The sequence below is a fragment of the Pipistrellus hanaki genome, assembly GCF_964339955.1.
Source record: "Pipistrellus hanaki genome assembly, chromosome: 7".
Taxonomy (NCBI): domain Eukaryota; kingdom Metazoa; phylum Chordata; class Mammalia; order Chiroptera; family Vespertilionidae; genus Pipistrellus; species Pipistrellus hanaki.
In genome coordinates, this window is record NC_140509.1 from 6,585,438 (window position 1) to 6,611,468 (window position 26,031).

Consider the following 26,031-nt stretch of genomic DNA (forward strand, 5'->3'; position numbering starts at 1 on the left):
CAGTTCGGCGCACGGCGGCAGGACCAAATGCGCAGGGCGGGATGACTCTGTGCGGAGTGATCTGTGCAGAGTGATCTGTGCAGAGGCTTATTAGCCCCGGGGCTCTGGCCAGTTCGCAGCGGAGGTGGAAGACACAGCGAACTTCACGGACAGGTGAACAGCTGACCTCAGCGGCAGGCCCTGGTCTGAAGAGTCTCACACTGTGACTACTAGAGGGACACAGCGATGACAGCGCCGGGGACACGGCCTTCTGGCCGCCCAAGGCGGTGGGGGGGGGGGGGCGCGTGGGAAGAGCTAAGGCTCAGCAGCTAGCGCCCTGGGGGTTACAGCTGACTGTGATGTTTTGTGCTGTTAGGGCCTGTTGCTCAACCTTGACCCTCATCTGTAGGCGGGCATACGAGTTATGAAGCAGAAATGATAGAATACACCAAATGTTCCAGATTCCCGTAACTGCCCAGCCTCCCTTGCAGAAGGTGGGGTCATGTGACCAGTTCTGGCCGGTGGTCTGTGGAAGAGGCCTGTGTCACACTGGCTGAGCCTTCAAGGGTCCCTGTGTCCCTCCCTCTCTCTCTTCCATCTTCCACGATGACCATGGTTGGCATGGCTGCAGGTGGGAGAACGGTTTCCCGCCCCATCTCACACTCCACGTGTGTGGCAAAGAAGGCATCTCTGTGCCTTCAGGAGTTCTCAGTTGTGACCACTAGCGTTGACTGCCCTAATGCAGGGAGGACGGATTGAGGTAATGGACACAAAACCCTCTCAGAACTGTGAGGCTGTTCTTCTTCTTTTTTTAAAAAAATATTTTTATTGATTTCAGAGAAGAGGGAGAGAGATAGAAATATCAACGATGAGAGAAAATCATTGATCAGCTGCCTCTTGCACACCCTTACTGAAGACTAAGCTTGCAACCTGGGCATGTGGGGAATTGAACCGTGACCTCCTGGTTCATCGACACTCAACCACTGAGCCACACCAGCCGGGCAGGCTGCTATTCCTAAAGAAAAGGCCAAAGCCCCTGTAATAGACAGCTCAGCTGCCACAGCAAAACACCACAGACGGGGTGGCTTAATGAGAGACACTTCTCCTCCCACGTCTGGAAGCTGGAAGTGAGATCAGGGGGTTTGGGTAAGAGCTCTCTCCGACTGGCAGACAGCTCCCTTCTCTGTGTCCTGTTCATACTTGGCTCTGTTGATTACTGAGTTTGCCGACCACTGGGCTAGTGACTGCTGGGACCATCCACATTTCCCGAGTGGTTAATCTAACCATTGGAATTCCCGGAGATGCTCATAGAGGCTGCAGGAAGCCCAGGGCTTCCTCCCAGTGAGTGATGGTGGTGTATGTGGTGACCCCTGGCTCGTTTCCTATAACCCAGGGGCCTGTCCCTGCTGGTACCAGCTTGGGGCCTGGGAAATAACTTCCACTTGGCTGACTTGACAAGGACTCAGCGGGCCCAGGGCTATGGGCCCCGCCCCCAGGGGCTGAATTCCAGGCTCCGAGGGGCTGCCAAGGGCATGTTTCACCCCCATTTTACGCCTTCAACAGTTGACTTAGGGAGCACCCAGGAGGTGCCAGGCACTGAGGCACGTTAGGGGCCTCTGTCCTCACAGTACCCAGGGCTAGTGGGCATTTTGCTGGTGGGCAGGGTGGGGGCTGGCACCATCCTGAAGTCCAGAAAAGTGGGCCTAGCTTTTGCCCTCCAACACCCCAACTCTTTAAAATATACATATTTTTATTGATTTCAGAGAGGAAGGGAGAGATAGAAACATCAAGGATGAGAACCATGGATCAGTTGCCTTCTGCAGGCCCCCCACTGGGGACCCAACCAGTGCCTTGATCTGGAATCAACACACCTGGTTCATAGGTCAATGCTCAACCAGTGGGCCATGCTGGCCGTGCCCAGCTCTTACCGTGTGCAGCCTCTGCCACAGGAGCTGCGGCCTCCCGGGAGGGACCCACTGCGCTGGTGTTTTTTTTTTGGGGGGGGGGGCACATCTTGAAAAAACTAGTTACAGGGGGAAAAAGACAGAGCTCCTCCCATCTTTTCTCACGAGCACGTTTTTATTTTGTTAATCCTCACCAGAGGACATTCTCGCATTGATTTTCAGAGAGAGTGGAGGGGAGAAACATCCATGTGAGAGAGACACATCTATTGGTTCCTCCGAACGCACTCCTGACCAGAGCCCAGGTACCAGGGTGGTGCCCTTGACCGGAATCAAGGGGGGACCCCTCAGTCCACCGGCGGAGGCTGTATATCCGCTGGGCCAAACCGGCCAGGGCAGGAGCAGGCAGCTGGGCGAGGTGGGAGCTTGGTCCCCGAAAGGCTGCTGCCCAGGTCCGGATCGCCCTTGGCCCTCCTCCTCCCCCTGCGGTTCCTCTCTCCTCCCCTCCCGCCCCCACACCTCACAGGCAGATCCCTGGACAGGCGATGACTCAGGAGGGGGAGTCTCACAGCTGGCGAGGCGGGCGGGGAGGGTCTGGGGAGAGTCACCCCAAAGGGGAGGGTGCGCCCGCGGACGGAGGGTCAGAATACCAAGAAGGAAGCGGTTTCCATTTCGGTTTATACGTTTTGCAAAATTTTTCAGGAACAAGTTTCCCGTTACAGCTTTAAGTTTTCCTCCGGAAGCGATATCTAGGAGGCCCTGGGCCCCCAATCTATACAATCAGGCCCGTCCCAGGCTGAGCGGGCTCCGTGCTCCCCGCCCTCCGCTCCGGGGCTGGGCAGGCCGCGGGGCTCGCCTCCGCGCTGGGCGGCCGGTGCCGGTCCCGCCCTCACCTCGGACCCGGCTCCGCACCCCCTCCGGCCGCGGTCCCCGCCCTCACCCCGGTGACCCCCGCACCCCCTCCGGCCGCGGTCCCCGCCCTCACCCCGGGGACCCCCGCACCCCCTCCGGCCGCGGTCCCCGCCCTCACCCCGGGGACCCCCGCACCCCCTCCGGCCCGCCGTCCCCGCCCTCACCCCGGGGACCCCCGCACCCCCTCCGGCCCGCCGTCCCCGCCCTCACCCCGGACCGGGCTCCGCACCCCCTCCGGCCGCCGTCCCCGCCCTCACCCCGGACCGGGCTCCGCACCCCCTCCGGCCGCCGTCCCCGCCCTCACCCCGGACCGGGCTCCGCACCCCCTCCGGGTCCCGTGTCCCGGAGGCGCTCCATCCCGCGGCCACGGCCATGGCCACGGCGCTCGCCATCCTGGCGGGGCTGCTGCTCCCCTGCGGGGGCTCCCTGCCGCTGCTCCGGAGGCAGAGCCTCCTGAAGGTGCGCCCGCCGCCGGGGTGGTGGGTGCCGGGGAGGGAGCCGCGGGGCAGGGGGTGGGGGACCCGCAGACGGCGCTGCGGCCAGGCCGGCGGCTGGACGTGCTCCCCGCGCCCCGGGCCCTCCACCTCCCGGGGCGCCTGGACAAAGGCAGCGCCTGTGGCCAGCCGGACCCGCACCCGGCACCCCCTCCCAGCGCCCCCCTCCCAGCGCCCCCTTCCCAGCGCCCCCTCCCAGCGCCGGGTCCCAGCCACGCCTCACCCACCTGCTCTGTCCCCCCTGTCCCCCGCTTCTGGGCGCAGTGAGCTCTCCTCCCTTTCCCAGCTCTCTCTCTCCCCACCGTCTGCCCACACCCCCCGGGAGTGTGATCTGGGGTCCCTGCTCCCCAGCTCAGGACACCCTTTGGGGCCCTAGGCAATGAGGCCCCGGGAAGGAGAGGGAGGTGAGGGCTGGGGCAGGGGCACGCTGAGGGGTGGCCCCTGGGAGTGACATCTCAGGGCTTCTCTTCTCCCACCCTGGGCTGTGGCAAGAGCTTCCCCCGCCCTCCCCCGCCCTCCCTCAGCCCTCCCCCGCCTCCCCCCACCTTCCCCCGCCCTCCCCCACCTCCCCCCGCCCTCCCCCGCCTCCCCCCACCTTCCCCCGCCCTCCCTCCTCTCCCCACCTTCCCCCGCCCTCTCCCACCCTCCCCGCCCTCTCCGCCCTCCGGGGAGAGCTGGTGATGCAGGGCTTCCCCACAGAGGGATGGAGATCGGTGCTCCCACCACTTGGAGTGCTCCAGCGACTGCTGCCTCATGAACTTGGACACTGAAGGCGACTTCTGTGCCCCCAGGGGCAGGAAAAGCATGGTGTGCTTGCCCCAGGTGAGGCGCTGGGGTGGAAGGATAAGAGCCCACATGGCGGCCCGGGCTTCTTCACCGGTTTGCTCTCCTCTTCCTCCACCTGGCAAACTCCTCCTCCTGCACTGCCGGCCCACTCCCTGTCAGGCCTTCTCTCCTTGGAATCCCGCACCCGGCTCAGACCCTCCGCAGGGCCCGGCCTCTCTGATGGCCATGCGTTTGAGTCATTCAAGGGCAGACGGCAGCACACTCATCTCTGAGCCCCCACCCCTCAGCTTAGTGCCCGCGTAACAAATGTGTGTTGAATGAACATCTGAGGCAGGGTGGGAAAGACATTCTCCCCAGCGACCCCCACCCTGCCACCCTGACCTCACTCCGGAGAGCAGCAGGCTCTCAGTGGCAGGGGCCCAGCTTTGGAGCGGCCCTGAGTGCAGAGCCCTCAGACAGGGCACTTCTGTTCTCTGGCCTTGGTTTTCTCATCTGTAAAATGGGGTTACAGACCTCCCCCACCAGGTTGTTGGGAAGAGGATGTGTTCCTGGCAGTGAAAAGTTAGCTGGTGGAAACGGGGAGTGGGGGTTGGGGAGGGGGGTCAGCGTTCACAGAACATCTTGTTCCTGCCCGCCTCCTCTCCTCTGGCCCTGGGCCGGCCCGCGAGGTCCTGTCTGGGAGCTGCCAGCCAGTGCCCGTGGGAGCAGCCAGGCCCCGCCCTGGCCTGACTCTCGCAGAGGTGGCGGGAGGGTCTTTTCATTGTGAGCACTGATCAAACTTATTTCATTTAATCCTTAGTAGCCGTAGGAGGTGGGTTACAATGATTAGCTCCTCTGACCGATGAGGAAACGGAGACAAAGTTGCCTAAGGTCCTGAAGGTATAAGCTGCAGAGCTGACAGGCCTCAGGTCCCACTCACCATGACTTGTGCTCCCCGAGAAGTTTAAACCCCCTTCTTTCCGGAAGCTTGGTGACCCCAACTCTCACACTCACTTCCCACAGACCAAGGGGGACATCAACATCATATGCCCCTGCCGAGTGGGCTTGCGTTGCATTCCCAAGGACCCGAGCTGTCCCCGCCGGTGCTCTATGATTTAGGACGATGCGGGGACACGGCCGTCCGCCCCTCCCTCGGCCAGCGGCCTCGGAGACCCCATCTTGTTCCCAGTCCAGCTCAGACCCATTAAAGTCACTCTCCGGCCCTGGCCTCTGTGCATTTCCTGGCAGAGGGAACCTGGGGGCGCTCACCCCATCTGGGCCTGTGAGGGGAGGCTGGAGCCTGAGAGAGCTTCCCCTGGGGTTTGGCCAGGGAGGAGCGCTTGGGAAGGGATGGGGTGGGATGTGTGGGGTGGGATGTGAGGGGTGGGGTGGGGTGGAGGGCTGTGTGGAAGCGGCAGAGCTGAAGAATGTACCTGGAGGTGGCTGTGTGGTAGGAGGGACTGAGAGGGACTATGTGAGCACTGTGCAGGGGGGAGGGGGAGGCCCTTGGGGGAGGACTTGTGAGGATGTGCGTGAAGTGTGGATGCACAGATGCTCGTGTGTGGTTGGAGAGGTGCCGAGTGCGCTGATACCGCTGCTCAGAGAGGTGACCAGTTCCCCTTTATGGATAAAGAAACAGGCTCAGAGAGCTCCCTGACTTGGAGAATCAGCCAGTTCTCTTTCTACTGCAAGTATATCCTACCTAATCTTACATAATAAAACAGCAATATGCAAATTAACCATCACTCTGCTACACCCACCAGCCAATTAGAGCGAGTATGCAAATTAACCCCAACCAAGATGGCTGCAGCCACAGAGAGCAGTTGGGAGGCTTGGGCTTCCCTGGCAATAGAAGAAGCCAAGCTTTCCACACACCCTGGCCCGCCTATGCCTCCACTCAAGGATACATAGTTTCAATTATAGAAGATAAATCTCAAGAAAAATGGCAGCAACCATGGAGCTGGAGAGAACAGCTAGGGTTTCCTCTGGCAATGGAGGAAGCCAAGCTTTCCACCTGCCCTGGCCAGCCTAGGCCTCCACTCAAGGATACAAAGTTTCAATTATAAAAGGTAAACAAATCCAAACAGAAATGGCTGCCACCACGGAGCAAGCAGGAGGCTTGGCTCCGTTCCAGGCTACAGTTTCAATTGTAGAAGGTAAATAAATTCCAGATACCAGGGCCTCCACTTGGGTCTCCAGGGGGCGTGTCTGGCCTGCAAATCACCACAAGCCCCTTGCCCAGGCCACCCCACAGCCCAAGGAAACCCCCACCCTGATCCAGGACAACTTTCAGGGCAAACCAGCTGGCCCCCACCCATGCACCAGGCCTCTGTCCTATCTAATAAAAGGGTAATATGCAAATTGACCATCACTCCAACACACAATATGGCTGCCCCCATTTGGTCAAAGATCCTGCCCCCATGTGGACACAAGATGGCTACCACAAGATGGCCAGCAGGGGAGGGCAGTTGGGAGGGACCAGGTCTGCAGGGGAGGACAGTTGGAGGCGATCAACCCTGCAGGGGAGGGCAGTTAGGGGTGACCAGGCTGGCAGAGGAGGGAAGTTGGGGGCAAACAGGCTGGCAGGGGAGCAGTTAGACATCAATCAGGCTGGCATGGGAGTGGTTAGGGGGTGATCAAGCTGGCAGGTAGAAGCAGTTAGGGGCAATCAGGAAGGCAGGCAGGTGAGCAGTTGGTAGCCAGAAGTCCTGCATTGTGAGAGGGATGTCCGACAGGCAGTTGAATATCCCTCGAGGGGTCCCAGATTGGAGAGGGTGCAGGCTGGGCTGAGGGACACCCCCACCCCGTGCACGAACTTTGTGCACCGGGCCTCTAGTCTGTAAATAAAAGAAGGGTGCTTGGCGCGGAGTTCCAACAAACTGGCAGCTGCCGTTGCTGTTCCGTCTTCAGCTTCAAGAAGTTTCCATGACCCAACACTTGCTAAGCCGTCTCTCAGTGCGAACAGGCCCACCAGAGCGGACACTGGATTTCCAAGACAAATATGGTCACGCTGTATTCACTGGCAGAGACATGTACAGTGACACGCAGTGGAATAGAAAGGAATCTGTCCCCTGTTGGCAGAGTCACCCCAAAGGAATGGGGAGGTCAGTGAGCATCCCAGGGGGGCCATAAAGAACTGTGTCAAAACCAGCGCATCACTGATGCTGAGAGAAAGCACTTGACATTAAAATATAGCACGATTGCCGAAACCGGTTTGGCTCAGTGGATAGAGCGTCGGCCTGCGGACTGAAAAGTCCCGGGTTTGATTTCGGTCAAGGGCATTTACCTTGGTTGCGGGCACATCCCCGATAGGGGTGTGCAGGAGGCAGCTGATTGATGTTTCTAGCTCTCTATCCCTCTCCCTTCCTCTCAGTAAAAAATCAATAAAATATATTTAAAAAGAAAAACAGAAAACAGCTAGGGTTAACTGACAACTTACGTCCCAGACATTATACAAAGTGCTTTCTAATCTGTATTAACTCACGGTTACAGCAAGGTAATATACAATCATCCCCATTTCACAAACAGGGAGGTGAGGCTCAATAATCCTTCTCAAGGCTTCACAGTAAGGGTGGGACCGGGATTTGGACCCAGGCCTGTTGCTCTGGAGCAGGCTCTTACCCACAAACCCACCTCACCCATGCATGTTGTGCCTTCCAGAGAGAGGGAATATCTGTCCCAGGATTCCTAGCAAACACCCCAAGATGGATCCTGATTGGACTGACTTAGTCTGCAAAGGGTATGACCTACAGGCAGCATGAACTATGTTCGCTTGAAAAAAAACTTGTACACATGACTGTAGCTAGCTGCAAGGGAGACAGGGAAATGTAGTTTTCATTTGGGTTTTCATGTGTCCCGCTAAAGCTTGGGGTTCTGTTATTAAAGGACAAAGGGAGACTCTACAGTGAGAGCAACCTGCCGCCACAAAATCCTTTTCTAACTTATTAAGCAAGAGGAGCTGGGCTGCCGCACGGAGAGGTGATGGTACCGTTGGCTGTGCACTCTGGCTTACCCAGAGAATACTTAGCTTAGGTCACCGGCCTGGGGACACAGAGAACAAGACCCACCTAATGCTACCTGTGCCCTCAGATGAAGTCTCTGAAACCCCCAAAGCATTGGCATGGTGTCACTTGAGGGGGGATGTTAGGCAGGAAGGATAACTGCCTGGGGAAGCAGGGCGGGGGGGGGGGGGAGGGAAGAGGGGGCGTTGACCTCACCCACTGAACAAGAAGTCCGCAGTCTTGGGATTTGCCAAGATAAAATCGCCAAGTGTTCTTGTGAATTCCGGGAAAAGCTGCAATGATGTAAAAGGGGAACCTTGAAGCCGACAGGGGAAAAGTTATGAAACCCTCGAGCCAGGCTAAACCAGCTGAACTGCCCGCTTGTGCTCTGTGCCGAGTGCGCTCATCATAAACCTGCTTGCTGCGCTTCCCTAGCCAGTCAGCTTCCCTAATGAATTCCCTCGCTTTGCCTCAGCACTGCTGTCTGTCACTCATCGGAATTCTTCTCCGGAGCTGAGGAGGGGAGAGTCGAATACGACAGCAACAAAAATGTTTATTAGTAACAATATACAACTGGATTGGATGAGAGCATCTTTTGAAACCCCTCTCACTCCAAGATCTTCTGATTCTAAAGACAGTAACAGCTCCTGCTTATTCGGCGCCTGTTCAATACGAAGTGCAATACCTGCTGTTTAAGCCTTGCACCACCCCTGTGATGTCCTGCAGGTGGGGAAACTGAGGCTCAGAGAAGTTATGAAGTCTGCCCGAGATCGTACAGCCGGTAAGCAGGAGAGCTGGGGCTGAACCCAGATCTTGCCAGAGCCTGGACTACTCTGAGGGCAGCCCCGGGAACACAGCCGTGGTTCCGGTGCCTCTGTGGCCAAAGAATGTCCATCGGCCCCTTGCTCGCTCCTCCGTCTCTGCGGCCTGCAGCCCACACAGCCTCTCCTGTCAGGGCCGGCCTGGCAGCCACACCAGCCACCGGCCCTCCAGGCCGGCGTCACAGGCAGTCACATGGCAGAGCCTGGCGTTTAGCCAGACCTTAGGAATGCCACCAGCACCTCTGGGCCGTGACTCGGAGGCTGCTGCTCTCGGGCCTTCTCCTCCTCTCCGGTCCTTCCTCCTCCAGCAGCAGCTCGCTTTTAGAGACACAGCAAGCTAGCGATTTGGTAAGGAACCCAGAGGAGACAGTCCCCTCCTCTGGGCCGTCCTGAGATCTGCACTATTTGGGGACGAGGGGTGGGCACCGAGGCAGGTGAGAGTGAAGCCGGAAGTGGGGGCAGTGGGGAGTGTGGGTGCAGGATGCCGGAAGGAAAGGCAGACCCAGGCGCACTGCCCTCTCCCCACCCCCAGGCTCACATCCGGTAAGGGACAGTCAACATCCAGCCGTTCACTCCTTCACTGAGCACCTGCTCTCTGTCAATTACTCTTCTAACTAGGGTCAGGCTGTAGCGAGCACAGAAATCATCGCCCTGCAGAGCTGACATTCTGGCGTAGGAGGCAAACAAGTGAACTGTTGGTACATCTCAGGTGACACCTGCTTTGCCATCTGCGTCTACAGGGGCTAAGAAATGCCACCCTGAATAAGGTGGCCAGAGGTCCCTGAGGCTCTAGCAGGGGGAGACAGCATTTTAAAAAGAAAAGAAATAAAGAAGGTAATTTCAGACTCACAAATGTGAACCAGGTGGCGGAACTGCTCTAGCCAGGGTGCAGGGGCGGGCCAGCCTGAGGCTGGGGCGGGAGGCAGCCAGGCAGAGCTACAGGGCAGCGTGTTCTGGGCGGAGGAGCCAGCAGTGCAAATGGCCTGGGGCCGGGGTGGGTGCACTGGAGGCCCTGTGGTGGGTACAGGGTGGGTGAGGAGGGGGCGGGGGCGATCCAGAGCTGGCAGCCAGCCTGCAATGAGGAAGCCCACAGGTCCCACGGCATTTCCATGTGTAATGCTCTGGGAAGTAAGTCTTTGGAGGTTTCGAAGTTTGGAAGCAGTGTGATGGGATTATCTTTGAAAAAAGATTCTGCTAGCTGTTCTGAGAAGGACTGATGGCCAGAGAGGGTTGGGGGGTCGGGAGAGGAGAGATGGGAGTGTCGGGTGGAGCTGGGGACTGGGGTGAGTGGAATCAGGAAGACCAGGAAGAAGCGATTGCCAATCCAGTCCTCCTTTCCTGCTTTCCTCTCTCTCTCTCTCCCCGTCTCTCAACATCTTTCATTGATTTTTAGAGGCAGAGGAAGGGAGAAGGAGAGAAAGAAACATCTCTGTGAAGATCGGCTGCCTCTTGCATGCCCTTTGTGGGGGACCGAGCCCCAAACCCGGGCATGTGCCCTGACTGGAGTCAAAGGGCAGCCCCTCAGTGCACCGGACGCCGCCCACCAGCTGAGCACACTGGCCAGGCGCCGGCTTTTCCTTACAGCACTCACTCGTACACAATGGATAGGGTTATACGGGGATGATATGTCCGAGTTGTTATTTGTGACGCCTGACATGCATATTACACACAGCCGGGCCCGTGGCCAGCAGTCCCGACCTCCACCGCGGTGGTTAGTGCTGCCTATTTTTAAGCTTCACGTAGTGGAATCACACAGTGTGCTTTTTGTTGTTTGTTTGTTTAAATGTAGCTATTTTTGCTCAGCGTTTTGCCTGTGACACCCACCTGTTTCACTTATGTAGCTGTGATAGTTCTTGTCCAGAGCTGGGTCCGTCCAACAGTGTAACTACACTCCCAGTTTCTTAAGTGAAAAATAAACAAAATTTAAAATCCGGTTTCTGCCCTGGCTGGTTTGGCTCAGTGGATAGAGCGTTGGCCTGTAGACGGAAGAGTCCTGGCTTAGATTCCGGTCAAGGGCACATGCCTGGGTTGTGGGATCAGTCCCCAGTAGGGGGCGTGCAGGAGCAGACAATCAATGATTCTCTCTCATCATTGATGTTTTTCTCTCTCTCCCTTCCTCTTTGAAAGCAACTATACACACATATATATATAATAAAACTCAGTTCCTCAGTCACACTAGCCCCTCCTCAGTGTTGGACAGCCACCTGCGGCTGTGACTGCCAGGCTGGACAGAGCCGAAAGCAGTCTCCTCGCTGTGGGGAGTTCTGTCAGACTCTTGCTGCTGCTCAGGAGGAGGCATTTGTTTTGTTCCCAGCGGCTTCCCCAGTGCCGGGAGCAGGGCCGCACACAGTAGGTGCTCAGCATTTGCTGGTTGAATGACTATTGAAATCGTCGAACAGAGAGGCGATGGCGACAGAGATAGGTGACACAATGCTGTACGCCTAGCACTGGGGGCCATTGATCTGTGTGTCTGTCTGTGGGGGAGAGAGGCGGGTGACACCCCCCCGCTCAGGTGAAAAGGTAGGTGAGAGTTTGCAGAAGGCCCTGGAAGGTCGGACAGCAAGGTGCGCTGCAGGAGAAGCTACTTTGGGGACAAAGCAAACCTGCAAACCTGCTACAGCCCCTCTAGGCACAGGCCAGTCCTGCCAGCGGCTCTTCCCTCCCAGGCCTCTTCCCGGCCCAGCCTGTGGCGAGGGTGGTGCTGAGGCCATAATGTGTGTGTGTGTGCATGTGTGTGTGTTTGTGTGTGTGTGCGCGTGTGTGAGTGTGTGCGTGTGTGTATGTGTGTGCATGCGTGTGTGTGCGTGTGTATGAGTGTGTGTATGTGTGTGCATGCGTGTGTGTGCATGTGCGTGTGTGTGTGTGTGTGTGTGTGTGTGTGAGGGGGCGGGGCAGCTGGGAGAAGGAAGAGCCAGAGGAGTCCTCTTCGCAGAGCATCAGAGAGTTTGCTTCCAGAGCACCAAGTGCAAGAGCGAGTGCTGCCGGCGGGACCTCTACTAGCGAGCCGCACTGCTCCCAGAGGGGCTGAGGGCAGCCTGGGCCACAGGGAGGCTCTGGGGGGGGGGGGCACCGAAACCGAGAGCCCGGCGGACCCAGAGCCCAGGGAAGGAGGAAGGGAGGGGGGGCGGCAAAGACCGGAGCTGGGAACGCTGCGAGTGCCTGCCGCTCCCCCCAGGGAGCCAGGGCAGACCCAGGGGGTCCCCACCCCAGAGGCTGGCGATGCCTCCCTCTCACACGGCTCCTGCTCTCCACGGCGCCGCTCAGCAAACCCTGAGAGTAGCTGTCACTGGGCACAGCGAGGTCTGACCTAACGTGGTGCTGCTCTGCCTCAGACCCGCCCCGCCCGGCACAGCCCCAGCAGCTGTGCTGCGGACCAGGGACTCCTGGCTGGATTTTGCCCAAGAACAGGAGGGCGCTGAGCAAACCAGGCTGGGCCGGGCAGAGGGCTGGGAGGGAAGAGCCGCTGGCAGGACTGGCCTGTGCCTAGAGGGGCTGTAGCAGGTTTGCAGGTTTGCTTTGTCCCCAAAGTGGCTTCTCCTCCTGCAGCGCACCTGGCTGTCCGAGCTCCTGCAGGGCCTTCTGCAAACTCTCACCTACCTTTTCACCTGAGCAGGGGTGTCACCTGCCTCCTCCCCACAGACACACAGATCAATGGCCCCAGTGCTGGGCATACAGCATTGTGTTACCCATCGCCTGTCCCCCATCGCCCTCTGTCCCCCATCGCCCTCTGTCCCCCCATCGCCCTCTGTCCCCCATCGCCCTCTGTCCTCCATCGCCCTCTGTCCCCCATCGCCTGTCCCCCATCGCCTGTCCGCCATCGCCCTCTGTCCCCCATCGCCCTCTGTCCGCCATCGCCTGTCCGCCATCGCCCTCTGTCCCCCATCGCCCTCTGTCCCCCATCGCCTGTCCGCCATCGCCCTCTGTCCCCCATCGCCCTCTGTCCCCCATCGCCTGTCCGCCATCGCCCTCTGTCCCCCATCGCCCTCTGTCCTCCATCACCCTCTGTCCGCCATCGCCCTCTGTCCCCCATCGCCCTCTGTCCCCCATCGCCCTCTGTCCCCCATCGCCCTCTGTCCCCCATCGCCCCTCTGCCCCCCATCGCCCCTCTGTCCCCCATCGCCCTCTGTCCCCCATCGCCTGTCCGCCATCGCCCTCTGTCCCCCATCGCCCCTCTGTCCCCCATCGCCCTCTGTCCCCCATCGCCCTCTGTCCCCCATCGCCCTCTGTCCCCCATCGCCTGTCCCCCATCGCCCTCTGTCCCCCATCGCCCTCTGTCCCCCATCGCCTGTCCCCCATCGCCCTCTGTCCCCCATCGCCCCTCTGCCCCCCATCGCCCCTCTGTCCCCCATCGCCCTCTGTCCCCCATCGCCCTCTGTCCCCCATCGCCCTCTGTCCCCCATCGCCCCCCTGTCCGCCATCGCCCTCTGTCCCCCATCGCCCTCTGTCCGCCATCGCCCTCTGTCCCCCATCGCCCTCTGTCCCCCATCGCCCTCTGTCCCCCATCGCCTGTCCGCCATCGCCCTCTGTCCCCCATCGCCCTCTGTCCCCCATCGCCTGTCCCCCATCGCCCTCTGTCCCCCATCGCCCCCCTGTCCCCCATCGCCCCCCTGTCCGCCATCGCCCTCTGTCCCCCATCGCCCTCTGTCCGCCATCGCCCTCTGTCCCCCATCGCCCTCTGTCCCCCATCGCCCTCTGTCCCCCATCGCCTGTCCGCCATCGCCCTCTGTCCCCCATCGCCCTCTGTCCCCCATCGCCCTCTGTCCCCCATCGCCCCCCTGTCCCCCATCGCCCCCCTGTCCGCCATCGCCCTCTGTCCCCCATCGCCCTCTGTCCGCCATCGCCCTCTGTCCCCCATCGCCCTCTGTCCCCCATCGCCCTCTGTCCCCCATCGCCTGTCCGCCATCGCCCTCTGTCCCCCATCGCCCTCTGTCCTCCATCGCCCTCTGTCCCCCCATCGCCCTCTGTCCCCCATCGCCCTCTGTCCCCCATCGCCTGTCCGCCATCGCCCTCTGTCCCCCATCGCCCTCTGTCCTCCATCGCCCTCTGTCCCCCATCGCCCTCTGTCCTCCATCGCCCTCTGTCCCCCCATCGCCCTCTGTCCGCCATCGCCTGTCCGCCATCGCCCTCTGTCCCCCATCGCCCTCTGTCCTCCATCGCCCTCTGTCCCCCATCGCCCTCTGTCCCCCATCGCCCTCTGTCCCCCATCGCCCTCTGTCCCCCATCGCCCTCTGTCCCCCATCGCCTGTCCCCCATCGCCTGTCCCCCATCGCCCTCTGTCCCCCATCGCCCTCTGTCCCCCATCGCCCTCTGTCCCCCATCGCCCTCTGTCCCCCATCGCCCTCTGTCCGCCATCGCCTGTCCGCCATCGCCCTCTGTCCCCCATCGCCCTCTGTCCCCCATCGCCCTCTGTCCCCCATCGCCCTCTGTCCCCCATCGCCCCTCTGTTACCCATCGCCTGTCCCCCATCGCCCCTCTGTCCTCCATCGCCCTCTGTCACTCATTGCTCCTCTGGCCAACGATTTCAATCCTAGGGGCCAGCATGGAGGAGGCAGACCCTGTGCAGCTGGGTGAGCAGGTACTTTACGCCTAGGCCCCTCTGCTGTGTGCAAGCAAATGCGACCCAGAGCTGGGCTGGGGTGGAAGTGGGGGCTGCCTCTCAGAACTGAGGGCAGAACAGCAGCCAAGGTCAAAGTCAAATCTTGCCTTTCCCAGATGTTCCTCGGCCTGTATACAGAATGTCCCTGCCAGCCGGACCTGACTTGTGTATTTTCTAAGAATGAGAAATCCTTTAAAGTTACCTTCGGCCGTTGTAAGAAAGTGGCAAAAAAGAAGCCAAGTAAGAGAAGTATTTTCTAATGTGCCCTCCTCCGTGTCTCCTGCCCCTCCTCCTCTGCCCACTCCAGGTCCACCCTGGACTGTGTGTTCCTGCCCCGCCCCAGCCTCCTCCACCGGGGAGGGGGGTAGTGCTCCATCGCTGAAATAAAGAGTTTTCAGTATCTGCTGTCTTGACCATAGCCAGTTTGGCTCAGTGGATGGAGCCCCGGCCTGTGGACTAAAGGGTTCCAGGTTCGATTCCAGTCAAGGGCATATACCTGGGTTGCGGGCTCGATCCCACTAGGGGGTGTGAGGAGGCAGCTGATCAATGATTCTCTCTCATCATTGATGTTTCTCTCTCTCTCCCTCTCCCTTTCTCTCTGAAATCAATAAAAAAAAAATTAAAAAAAAATTGTTGCCTTGGAGGTGGGGGCTGGGGAACAGGTTCCTGGGAGGAAATGGGGGAGGACACAGGAAGGGGTTCTCTTGGGCTTGGGGTTGTTGACAAAAGTTTGCAGGGACCAAGCCAGTGCCAGCAGGAATCCTCCATCTGGTGTGGGAGAAGGAGCAACTTCAGTCAGATACGTGAGTAGTTGGCAAAACCAGGAGTGGCAGCCTTCAAAGGAAACCCAAAGTGCCCTCGGCTGAAACAAGGGGGAGGCCTGCTCTTATAAAGCTCCCACCCCCGCCCCTGATTGGTCTGTTTCTATGCAAAGGAGGAAACCCAAATGGTGCAGTCTTATTCATCCAAATGCACTGTCTTCATTGGTCAGACTCATGCATTCTGATTGGTCATTGTGAAGATGCTCTGATTGGTCAGCAAAAATGCAAATGAGGATGTTGGATGTGACAGGTCTCACCCATTGGTTGAAAGACAATTCCAGGAACTCCTTTATAGGGGCTGGCTCTGCAGGCAGGAACACGGTGCAGAAAGCTGGCAGTTCAGTCTGTGGCTTCTCCTGAGGTGCAGTATCGGTAGAGGCCCCTGTCAGCACTGGCGGCTAGGCTCTGATTATGAATTTTTGCCTAATTAACCACAAGGAGTCCTTCTTGACAGGTATGTTCCTTCTCGGGGTCAGCAGAGCCTTCCCCTGTTGAACACAAGTCCTTCAGAGGGGGCTTGAGTTCCCCTTCCCAGCCCCGCTCCCTTTCCGGCTTTAGCCCACTCCATAGTGAGCTCAGTTTACCCCTGAGCTCTTGGTTCCCCGGCCTTACATTTCAGAAACGGGAAAGAAAGTGTACAGAATGAACATGTGTATAAAGAATTGAGTGTTGCCTGGCTGGTGTGGCTCAGTGGTTGAGCATCGACCCAGGAACCAGGTTCGATTCCTGGTTGGTGCCTGTGCCTGGGTTGCGGGCTGGATCCTCAGTGTGAGGCATGCAGGAGGTGGATCGATGGCTATCGCTCATGGGTGTTTCTATCTCTCAATCCTTCTCCCTTCCTCTCTGAAGTCAATAAAATATATTTTTAAAAAGAATTGAGCCGAAACCGGTTTGGCTCAGTGGTAGAGCATCGGTCTGCGGATTGAAAAGTCCCAGGTTCGATTCCGGTCAGGGGCATGTATGTTGGTTGTGGGCACATCCCCGGTGGGGGGTGTGGCAGGAGGCAGCTGGTCGATGTTTCTCTCTCATCGACGTTTCTATCTCTCTATGCCTCTCCCTTCCTCTCTGTAGAAAATCAATAAAATATATTTTTAAAAAAAAGAATTGAATGTTTATTGAGTACACACTAGATGCCAGGGACCTTACACGCATGATCTCACGTAATCCTACAAAAACCCATAAGGAGTAGGTACGCTATCACCCTATTCCATAGGTGAGGAAACAGGGGGGATGGGCAAAGCCAGCATAAGAAGCACCCAAACCTGTAGAGAATTTTTATAAGAATTTATTTGAGCTGAAAACAGTTTGGCTCAGTGGATAGAGCACCAGCCTGCAGACTGAAGGGTCCCAGGTTCGATTCTGGTCAAGGGCATGTACCTTGGTTGTGGGCACATCCTCAATGGGGGGTGTGCAGGAGGCAGCTGATTGATGTTTCTCTCTCATCAATGTTTCTAGATCTCTATCCCTCTCCCTTCCTCTCTGTAAAATATCAATAAAATATAGTTTTTTTAAAAAAAGAATTTATTTGAACCAAACTGAGGATAATTGTCAGAAAGCACGATCTTAAATGTGCTCTAAAATGATAGTTTACAGAAATGAGGAAACTAAGAAAGATTACATGAAGTTGGGAGAAAGCAAAGTGAGAATTGGATTATAGCAGCAATTTTCAACTATGTGTTGCAAGGATATTTTCACCCACAGGTATGCTAATTGATTTTTAGAGAGAGGAAGGGAATGAGAGAGAGAAACTCAATAAGTTGCCTTCGTATGCCCGAACCGGAGTTTGAACCCACAACCCGGGTATGTGCTCTGACCAGGAATCAAACTCGTAAGGGACAATTTCCAACTAACGGAGCACCCGGCTGGGCAAGAATTTTTAAAATATGCAATTCCCTCGTCAGGGCATTGACCTCTTCCTTCAGATTCTCAAAGCACAAAAATGACAGTGGCCAGCAGAGCAATAGCTGTCTGGTGTGAATTCCCTGTCTTTAACCGTAAATATATAGGGTACATAATAGAGTTGCAGCTTATTGGTTGTGTGGCACAGGAAGGTTGCATCTGATTGGCTAACCCTTGGTACCAGATATCCTTATATGCAAGAATAGGCATCTGATTTTGTAAAGAGTCATTTTGGAGCAAAAAGGGTAGGTAATTAAATGACTATTATTATCATTCTTTTGTAAGACAGTAAAAAAAAAATTTTTTTTTTGTCAGATTGGCAAAAAATATAGTATCTTTTCTCGAGTTCCACAGAATTTTAGTGATTAGTTTATGAGTGCCATGAAATGTAAAGAGGTGAAAATTGCTGGATTACAGGATAGTTAACAAGAGTATGTGCTCCTTTAAGGGTGGCTATGCCTCCAAGGGGGTCTGGAAAAGAGGACTGCTTCTGGCGTTTCAAAGGTCTGCTGACTTAGCTGCACAAAAACAATGCTCAATGCCAAAACCGGTTTGGCTCAGTGGATAGAGCGTCGGCCTGCAGATTGAAAGGTCGCGGGTTCGATTCCGGTCAAGGGCATGTACTGTGGTTGTGGGCACATCCCCGATGGGGGCTGTGCAGGAGGCAGCTGACTGATGCTTCTCTCTCATCGATGTTTCTCTCTATCCCTCTCTCTTTCTTTCTGTAAAAAAATCAATAAAATATATTAAAAAACAAACAAACAAACAAACAAAAAACAATACTCAAGGCCAAGATCAACCTTTGATAGGCCTGGGACGTGATTACCCACCATGAACTGCCCAGTTAGCCATTCATGATCAGATCATTCTGTGAGGTTACCTCCCACAGAACCTCTTTCTTTGTCCACAGCAACTTGCGATGACCATGACTCTTCAGGGGCGTCGGGTTAGAAGGAAGGGATGAGGAAGGAAGGAGAGCCCGGGGAAGAGAGGGGGAGGAAGACGGAGCACCCAGCGTGCGGACGGGAAGAGGAGGAGTCAAGAGGAGCTACCGGAAGCTGCGCTGCGCGGTGCGAGGCTCTCAGAGCCAGAGCTAGCTCGCTGGCTTGTGTGCAGTGCGGTGCGTCCTCCGCAGAGGCGGGCTCAAGGCGGCCGTTATATTCAGGTTACACTTGGTACCTCAGGCTCCAGGCTCCGCACGCCTCTGATTGAAGCGAAGCCTCCAGACCTGAGCAAGAAGTTGCTGTCCAGGGTGCCAGGTTTATGGTGCAAGAACACTCCCCTATAAGTCAGCAAAAGTGCAAGTCATAATTTGGTAGAATATGTAAACACATCAGACATATCCATAGTGTTACATATACATCAAGCAGATACACACTGTTATAGTTCATAGGTTACATGAGTTCCCCCATTTGGAGAATCAATGAAACAACCTTGGAAGTAGAGGTTGCAAGCTGGAAGCCCAGCCTCCAGGGGTAATCACTGTCTTAGAAGTTGAAGGGAGAGAAAAAAAAGATATGTTGCTGATATGATTAAACTGGTTCTAAGTGTTGGGTAGAAATTTTTTTTTTCTATCCCCTTAGTTCAGTGTTTAGAGGTCTGCAAATTAAAGTGACAGAAGAGATTAACAAGGGAAAAGAGAGATTTTTCTTTATTTGTAATCTAGAGGCCTGGTGCACAACCTTAGGCCTGGCCAGCAATCAGGGCCAATCGGGGCCTTCCAGCTGCTGGCTGGGGCCTTCCTTCATCCTGTGCCATCCCCTGGTGGTCAGCACACGTCATAGTGAGTGATCGAACTCCTGGTCTCCTGCTTGAACTCCCGAGGGGACAATTTGCATATTAGGCTTTTATATACATAGACTAGAGGCCTGGTGCACAGATTTGTGCACCAGTTGGGTCCCTTGGCCTGGCCTGTGGGGATCAGCGGACCTCTGCACCACTGCAGCCCAGCCTCACAGCCAGCTCACTGGCTCCAGCCCCTGCCCGTGCTGGTCTGGCACAGCGGGAAGCAGTGCGGGAAGCAGTGCGGGGAGCAGTGCGGGAAGCAGTGTGGGAAGAGTGCGGGAAGCAGGGCGGGAAGAGTGCGGGAAGCAGTGCGGGGAGCAGTGCGGGGAGCAGTGCGGGAAGCAGTGCGGGAAGCAGTGCGGGAAGCAGTGTGGGAAGAGTGCGGGAAGCAGTGTGGGATGCAGTGCAGGAAGCAGTGCGGGAAGCAGTGCGGTAAGCAGTGCGGGAAGCAGTGCGGGGAGCAGTGCGGGAAGCAGTGCGGGGAGCAGTGCGGGGAGCAGTGCGGGAAGCAGTGCGGGGAGCAGTGCGGGGAGCAGTGCGGGAAGCAGTGTGGGAAGCAGTGCGGGAAGCAGTAGGTGGCCGGGAAGGAGCACTTCTCCCACTCATCCCGGCCCGGCCGCTGCCGCTGCGCGGGCACGCAGGGGAGGTGTCCGTAGGAGAGGCTGGTGAGCCTGGCGCGGGCACACAGGGGAGGTGTCCGTAGGAGAGGCTGGTGAGCCTGGTGTCTGGTGCCCGTCTGTCAGCTGAGTGTGCTCCAGCTGTGGGAGCGCACCCATCACCGGAAGCAGCTCCTGAGTTGAGCGTCTGCCGCTGGTGGTCAGTGTAGTCACAGCTACCGGCCAATCGTCTGGTTATGCAATCTTGGGCTTTTATATATATACTAGAGGCCAGGTGCATGAAAATTCATACACTGGGGGAGGGGTGTGTGTGTGTCTCTTCTCCCCTGGCTGTCGCGAGAGCTGTCCTTGCACAGCTGCTGAGATGGCCGAAGGCCCTCAGTCCTTGCAGCCCTTGTGGCTTTGGTCTAATTAGCATATTACCCTTTTATTAGTATAGAGAAATGGGGGAGTTCACAGTGACTCAGTGAGGCAGTTAGAATTTGGGGCTCATATACCATCCAAATGGGGAAGGGAGGGGGAGAATGAAACTTTAAAAAAAAAAGAAAAGGTATTTTTATTGATTTTGAGAGGAAGGGAGAGAGAGAGAGATAGAAACATCAGTGATGAGAAAGAATCATTGATTGGCTGCTTCCTGCCTACTGGCGATGGAGCCCGTAACCCAGACATGTTCCCTTGACCAGAATCAAACCTGCAACCCTTCAGTCCACAGGCTGACACTCTATCCATTGAACCAAACCAGCCAGGGCAGAGAAGGACACTTTGGAAAATGACTTTTTAATAGGGGGAAAAATGGGGGAGGGCATTTATGGGAAGACAAATGAGTTTTAGGAAAGATAAATGGGCTCGTAGAAGAGTAAATGGGAGAGATATGACAACTGTGTGACAATGGCCACTTAGGTGTGGTGCAAACATCTCCTCTCTGATAATGAAGTCAACACAGCAGGAGTCCATCTTAGCTCATTATAAGAAACCTCCCAGGAGGGGATTTATGACGATAACTGAGTTCTTTTGGGAGGCTCTGGTAGATGAGGGGGTTCAGGAAAAAAGCCTACACTCGAATGCCTTCTGTTCAAAACATTGCAATGCTACAGCGGTGCATTCTGGACCCCGTCACAGCCCATGGGTTCCTCAGCTGCCCCTGAGGAAAGAGAGGTCCTGGTGATGCCTCTGCTGCCAGAAGCTAGAGCCCTTGGGGAGAAAGTGCTTTGAGGTGTCAGATGGCGCTTCCTCTGTGGAGAGTCAGTTCTCTAGGCAGCCCTCCAATGGAAGTAAAATGGAGCCACATATGTGATTTCAAATGTTCGAATAGCCATACTGAAAGTATGATCCGCAGGTGGAACCAACTTTGAATTAAAGCTTTTTTTCATTTCAACATGTAAATTTTTTTGGAGATATTTTAGCTTGTTTTGGAACTTGGTCTTCAAAATCCAATTTGTAATTTGCCCTTCTCTCCATTCAGATGAGCCACAAGCCAAGGGATGAACATGTGGCTGGCGGAGCGCTATCATGTTAGACAATGTTTTATGGACTCTAGGCTGCAAACACCCCGGCTTCCAGAGCTGAATATCTAGCAGGACTAGGAAAAGTCCCAGCCATATGGGGACTCCTGGGAGCAGGCTGTTAAGATGGAGAGGGTCAATGCCAAGGTTACAGGCCCTAGGACAGCTGTATGTGAGTTAGAAAATGGGAGGACGAGGGGCTCAGGCTTAGAGAGAGAAAGACTTTTTAGAACAAGAGCAACAAGAGCCCAGGCTCCCTCTGCCCAGCAGCCTGTGGAGCCAGGCGCAGTATGAAGAAACTGTTCCAGGTGAAATACACTTAATATGAGGGAACAGGCTCTGGGCCACTTGCTTCTGCAGAGCCCAGCTCCCTGCCCACTCCTGGAAACAAGGGTGTTTTCCTCCTGTCCCCAGGCTGTAACTCAGTGCTGGCACGTGGCCACTCAGGGGTTGTGTGAAGAGTGAAGGAGTGCAGGCCCCGCAGGGCTGAATCTGGGCACCGAGAAGTGTGCCCCACCTTGCCTCGGGGCCCGAGACCCCTGTGGGTTACGGTGTTGAGAGCCCCTCTGGCTGAGCGCTGACTCCGGTGTGGCAGGACTGGAACCAGCCATTGCCCCTTCCTTGCTCACTGAACCTCACTGTTTGAGTTATAACGTGTCCAACCCCTGGGGAGGGACCGTGACTAATTTAACCACATCGCCTTTGGCCAATGCCTGCTTTCCCAGCCTCCTTGCAGCTAGAGGCGGTCAGGTGACCTATTGTTGACATGGAGATGTGGAGAAGTCTTCAGGAGGCTTTAACACAGGACAAGAGGGTGTGCTAGGAGACCGACCCGCCCTCACTCCCTCTCCCACCCTCTGCTCTGCACTTCCTCGCTTCGCATACAGTGAGGGGAGATGACATTCGGCTGCTATGCAGGCGTTTGCCAACTGTGAGACAGTCCAGAGAACAGCGGATCCGCCAGCCCCCAAACAAACGCCAGCACCCCCATCTCTAGACTCTTCATTCGTGAGAAACATATGCCCCTATGTCTCAGCCATATTACTGGTTGTTGTTGTTTTTTGGTTACAACCGAACGAGTCCCTAACTCATAACCCTAATGATACTCAAAGGATCCTTTGATGCCGGAACTGCAGAATCCTGGGGCTGGGAGACACCGCCGTTTCACCGAGTTCATCTCCCACGTGACTCCTCTCCAGCATCCCCACTCAGCGACCCTCCCCACTTGCACGTCTCAGACGGGGACCCAGGTTTCAGTATGAAATTTTTATATTAAACCAGAACTAAATTTCCTGCAATTCCACCCAACTGTCTTGGCATGGATAATTGGGAAAAAACAGGGAATTGTAGGAAAGAGGTGGGGATGGGGTTTAGTGTCAACTTTTGCTAGTTCTGTGACATCGGGCAAGGTGCTGAACCTCTCACCCCTCAGCCTTTTATCTCTGAGCAGAGGCAACCACGCTCCCAGGGTCCCTGTGAGGCTCTGACTGGCGAGCACAGGGCGCCCACGGGGAGGCTGTGTCTGTGTCAGGCCTGAGCACATAACGGAGCGATAGCCCCTCCCCCGGGGACGGACCTGTAGGCCACTTCCCAACGGACATCCCACTGTTCTCTCCTCCGGAGTTCCCCAGGATCCAGACCCGCACAGAGTCCTTTGGAAACCGCTGGCTCCCCGTCTTTTGGGGCTCAGCCCATCTGGTACCCGGATGACCTAATGAACTCATAACCCTTTACCCCTTTTGGCCTCATGCGTTCCTCCTTCGGCGACCCTAACAGTCTGGCCCGTCACACATGTGTGTGTCCTCTGGTTGTCACATCTGAGAGGGGGGCCCAGTCAGAGGTGTGAGCCCAGCACGGGGGACAGGGAAGCTTTGGTGCAGGGCAAAGGGTCAATACAGCCCCCGCCAATGGGGTGTGCGTGTGTGTGTGTGTGTGTGTGTGTGTGCATGTGGGTACATGTGTGTGCATGTGCGCGCGCACACGTGTATACGTGTGTGTGTGTGTGTGTGTACACATGCTTGCCTGTCTTCCTGTCTGAGCACCCGAGGGGAAGGAGGGCCTCCCAGGGAGGAGGGGCTGCCCCCCAGAAACGGGGTCCTCTGCCTTACAGCCTCCCGCCCTCCTCCCCTGGCCGCGGGCTGGGGCTCCGCAGGAACAGCAGGCGGAGGTTTGCAGGACGGGCTTTAATGGCCAAGAACCCAGTCAGAACGGAGGTGCTGTCCGGGGGCGGCCAGCGGGGAGAGGGGGTGCAGGGGCATCCTCATGGGGGGGGGGGGTTTCACTCGCTGGAGCGGCTCTGGTCGCGGCAGAAGCCGAAGTTGGTGTTGGTGATGGAGCCCACGATGGACTTGTCCGCCTCGCAGGTCAGGCCCCGCTCGCAGGGGCACTTGTAGTAAACCCCGTAGAGCGTCTGCGGAGACAGGAGCCGGGAGTCACAGGCTGGGGGGGGGGGGGGTCCCTGGATCTGGGGGTCCCTTCCCTGGATCGGACCCAGGCGGTGCTCCTCCCTGACTGCCCCCCCTCCCTGGCTCCTCTGCCCTGGGAGCCTCTATCCCCCCTCAGGAACGGGCACCCGTCCCGGCCCGCCTCCCGCTCCCGGCCACTGACACCCGGCCCGCTGACCCCCTTCTCCCCGGCACTGGGTTCCGGCTGCCCTCCTCCCGCACCCCCAGGCCTGAGGCCGCCCCTCGGGGCCCCGCCCCCGGGACCCACCTTGGCGGAGCACTCGCTGTTCTCGCTGGCCTTGGGCGCGCAGCGGGCCAGGCTCAGGCCGCTGGCGCGGTGGCAGCACTTGCTCTTGCACTGGGCGCTGTTCATGCAGAGCTCGCCCTCCTCCTGCGGGGGCGGCGGTCAGCGGGCTCCCCTGGCCCTCCCCCGCTGCCGTCCCCACTCCCACCCCACCCCACCCCACCCCACCCCCGGAGGAAGGGCGGTGCGGTGCAGGGAGGCAGCCTGGCGGGGGAAGGGCACCCCATTCCAGCTCCTCCCTGGGTGGCCCTGGGGTCGTGCCCCCTGCCTCAGTGCTCCCATGGAGGGTGCTCACGTGGCCCCCAAACGGCCTCCGAGCCCCTGGGCCCACAGGCCTGTGAGGAAGGAGCTGTGACAATGAGGGGCCTTCTCCCCGGAACCCCCCCCCCCTCCCAGACCTGAGCACCTCAGCCCGGGCGTGGCCCCCCTGAGGGACCTCTAGATGGGGTGGGTGGGTGGCCCCCAGAGAGCCTGGTCCTGCCCTGGGAGAGGCGGTGTGCCGGGGAGGGGGGGGGCGTGGCTGTCCAGGTGGAGAGGAAGGGTCCTCAGTGTCCGTGAGGCTCTCGGGACGCCTGGTCCCTGGAAGGGGCGCTGGGGTCGGAGCCAGAGCCACGGGGGAGCCTAAGCATGGCCCTGAGCCAGGCTGTCAGGAGGGGTGCGAGGCTCTAGTTTGCAGACCCCCTTAGCCAGGCTGACCTCTGCTCTGAGCAGGTGCCCGCGGCCAGCTCCTCCGGCCCCTGGGGAGCAGGGCAGGACGGGGCACAGGTGCCTCCCCTCCCAGCCCCGCAGCCCCAGGGGGACCCCCGGGCCAGGAGCCAGCCTAACGCCCCCCGGCCCTCCTACCAGGTTCATGATGATCCCGCGGGGGTCGGGGACGGCGTAGGCCACGGCCAGGGTGACCAGCAGCAGGACGAGGATCTTCTGCATGGCGAGTGGGCACAGCGGGGGTCGGGAGCAGCCGGCAGGTCAGGGGCAGAAGACAGGGCCGGCTGGGTGCTGGGGCTATAAAAGGCCTGTCCGCGGGTGACCCCCTTCCCGGCTCGCAGGGCTGCGTGAGCGGAGCCAGCTGTGCACGCTGCTGGGGGGGGGGGGAGGCTGATAAGGTAAGTGGGTGGCACCCGGGCACCTGGCTGATGGGAGGCGGGTGGTGGGATTGCGTCATGTGCAGAGCGTGGGCTCTGGGGCACGTTCACCTGCACAAGCCCCTCACTGAGCAAGCTATCTGTTCTGCGTGGCAGTTTCCCTGTCTCCCACTGAGGATCATTTCGAGTTGTAAGGGTGCCCGGGCCGGTGTGGCTCAGTTGGTTGGGCCTCGTCCTGCACCCTGAGGGGCTGCCAGTTCAGTTCAGCCTGGGCTGTGGGCTCCGTCCCCCTTGGGGTGTGCAGGAGGCAGCCGATGCATACGTTTCTCTCTCCCTTCCTCTCTAAAAATCTATTAAAAATCTTTAAAAAACATGTGTAAGGGCTAATGGAATCGATATGCTGTTTATAGATTAATAAAGAGTTAGAGCTCAGGACAGGGCTGGCACATGTGAGCAGGGTGTTGGCTGCTGCTACTGTTGCCGTCTTTCGCCTCCGGTGCCCTGAGCTCCTCACGGGGCTGGGACGGAGGTGAGGGAAGAGAGGCCCCGTGTAAGCCCTCCTGGGGCTCCCTCTGAAGCCCTCTCCTCCTTATGCTGGTCTGGCGCTGCTCTGACCCCCCAAAGCCAGGACCTGGTGTCAGGCTCAGGAGGAGGCCTCCCCGGTCCCTGTGGCTGACCAGGTCCGCAGCCTCGTGGGGGCGGTGTCTGTGTGTGTGTGTGCGTGTGTGTGTGTGTGTGTGTGTGTGTGTGCGTGTGTGTGTGTGTGTGTGTGTGTGTTCTGGCTCTGGGCGCACCCCTCCCGCCCTCACACAGGCTGTCTCCAAGAGCAGTTCAGAGCCCTTAGGAGGTCCTCAGACGATTCTCGCCGGTTCCCTTTTCTCACTTAATACCTGCAAGGCCAGCATTTAAGACTCTCCCTTCCGTTCAGGCTTCCCTGACCCTGGCCCCCGGCCCAGGCCCCGGGGGCGGGAGGCGGCTGAGCTATCTCCCCGCCCCCCCTGGGAAGGGGGCAGCTGCCCGCGTGTGCTCAGGTGCAGGCGGTGCAGCTTTCCCAGAGGCCTGGCCAGCGAGCGGGCCCTCCCCCGCCCGGGCTGGACGTCGGCTCCCC

At 57.8% G+C, this 26,031-nt stretch overlaps 2 protein-coding genes across 3 annotated transcripts; one reads left to right on the forward strand and one right to left on the reverse strand.

The window, feature by feature from the left end:
• Positions 1 to 3,116: 3,116 nt before the first annotated feature.
• Positions 3,117 to 8,958, forward strand: CLPSL2 (colipase like 2). Of its 2 annotated transcripts, none has more exons than XM_084890816.1 (3): positions 3,117 to 3,251; positions 3,986 to 4,108; positions 8,528 to 8,958. In XM_084890816.1, the coding sequence occupies exons 1-3, from the start codon at positions 3,165 to 3,167 to the stop codon at positions 8,567 to 8,569; spliced, it is 252 nt and encodes an 83-aa protein (XP_084746942.1). In that variant the 5' UTR covers positions 3,117 to 3,164; the 3' UTR covers positions 8,570 to 8,958. The 2 variants fall into 2 exon arrangements, with proteins under 2 accessions (XP_084746942.1, XP_084746941.1); XM_084890815.1 differs by lacking the exon at positions 8,528 to 8,958 and adding an exon at positions 5,075 to 5,273.
• Positions 8,959 to 23,261: 14,303 nt separating this feature from the next.
• Positions 23,262 to 24,843, reverse strand: CLPS (colipase). The gene is made up of 3 exons (XM_084890234.1): positions 24,685 to 24,843; positions 23,806 to 23,928; positions 23,262 to 23,503 (listed from the first exon to the last, which is right to left on the reverse strand). The coding sequence occupies exons 1-3, from the start codon at positions 24,766 to 24,768 to the stop codon at positions 23,372 to 23,374; spliced, it is 339 nt and encodes a 112-aa protein (XP_084746360.1). The 5' UTR covers positions 24,769 to 24,843; the 3' UTR covers positions 23,262 to 23,371.
• Positions 24,844 to 26,031: the final 1,188 nt, after the last annotated feature.